Source organism: Onychomys torridus, chromosome 1 (assembly GCF_903995425.1).
Source record: "Onychomys torridus chromosome 1, mOncTor1.1, whole genome shotgun sequence".
Taxonomy (NCBI): Eukaryota; Metazoa; Chordata; class Mammalia; order Rodentia; family Cricetidae; genus Onychomys; species Onychomys torridus.
The window spans coordinates 15,694,009-15,694,826 of NC_050443.1; the positions used below are offsets into that span (position 1 = coordinate 15,694,009).

Consider the following 818-nt stretch of genomic DNA (forward strand, 5'->3'; position numbering starts at 1 on the left):
TTTTTTTTCTGCTAAATATGACACATTGATTACTAGGATATGCAGGCCTAGGAAAGACATACTAATAAAAAAAAAAAAAGAAAAATGGTCAGGAATTTAGAGCAGAACATACTATACCATGGCATTATGAACCTGGAGAGGAATGGCCTAAGGTTATTAGAACACCAACTTTAATATATCTAGTTACTGTTCAACACTAACCTCCAGATGATATGTATACCCAAGGCTATGCAGAAGTTAATTAGAATCCTGTAGATATGCTAGACTTAAAGAGATTTAGTGAACCTTTCCAGCGGTGACAACCTCCCTACGAGAACATGCCTCTCCCAAAGGATCTCCTTCATCCCTCTCCAGAAGAGGAAAAGAAGAAACACAAGAAAAAGCACCTGGTGCAGAGCCCCAATTCCTACTTTATGGATGTGAAATGCCCAGGATGCTATAAGATCACCACGGTCTTTAGCCATGCACAAACGGTGGTCTTGTGTGTCGGCTGCTCCACTGTCCTCTGTCAACCCACAGGTGGAAAAGCAAGGTGGACAGAAGGATGCTCTTCAGGAGGAAGCAGCTCTGAAAAGCACCTGATTCAAGATGAGTGGGAACCATCCCAATAAACACATTTTATATATATAAAAAAGGCCAGGCATGGTGGCGCACGCCTGTAATCCCAGCACTTGGGAGGCAGAGGCAGGTGGATCTCTGTGAGTTCGAGGCCAGCCTGCTGGTCTACAGAGCTAGTCCAGGTCAGGCTCCAAAGCTACAGAGAAACCCTGCCTCAAGAGAGAGAGAGAGAGAGAGAGAGAGAGAGAGAGAGAGAGAGA

The 818-nt window shown here is 44.6% G+C and overlaps 1 protein-coding gene across 1 annotated transcript; it reads left to right on the top strand.

The window, feature by feature from the left end:
* The first annotated feature begins 317 nt into the window (after positions 1 to 317).
* On the top strand, positions 318 to 622 carry LOC118572198 (40S ribosomal protein S27-like). Its single transcript, XM_036171648.1, has one exon. It carries the CDS (start codon positions 318 to 320, stop codon positions 609 to 611), a length of 294 nt encoding a protein of 97 aa, XP_036027541.1. The 3' UTR covers positions 612 to 622.
* The last annotated feature ends 196 nt before the right edge of the window (positions 623 to 818 follow it).

Excerpts from the sequence above, each read along its gene's own strand:
- LOC118572198 (XM_036171648.1), top strand. The coding sequence starts at position 318 with ATGCCTCTCCCAAAGGATCTCCTTCATCCCTCTCCAGAAGAGGAAAAG.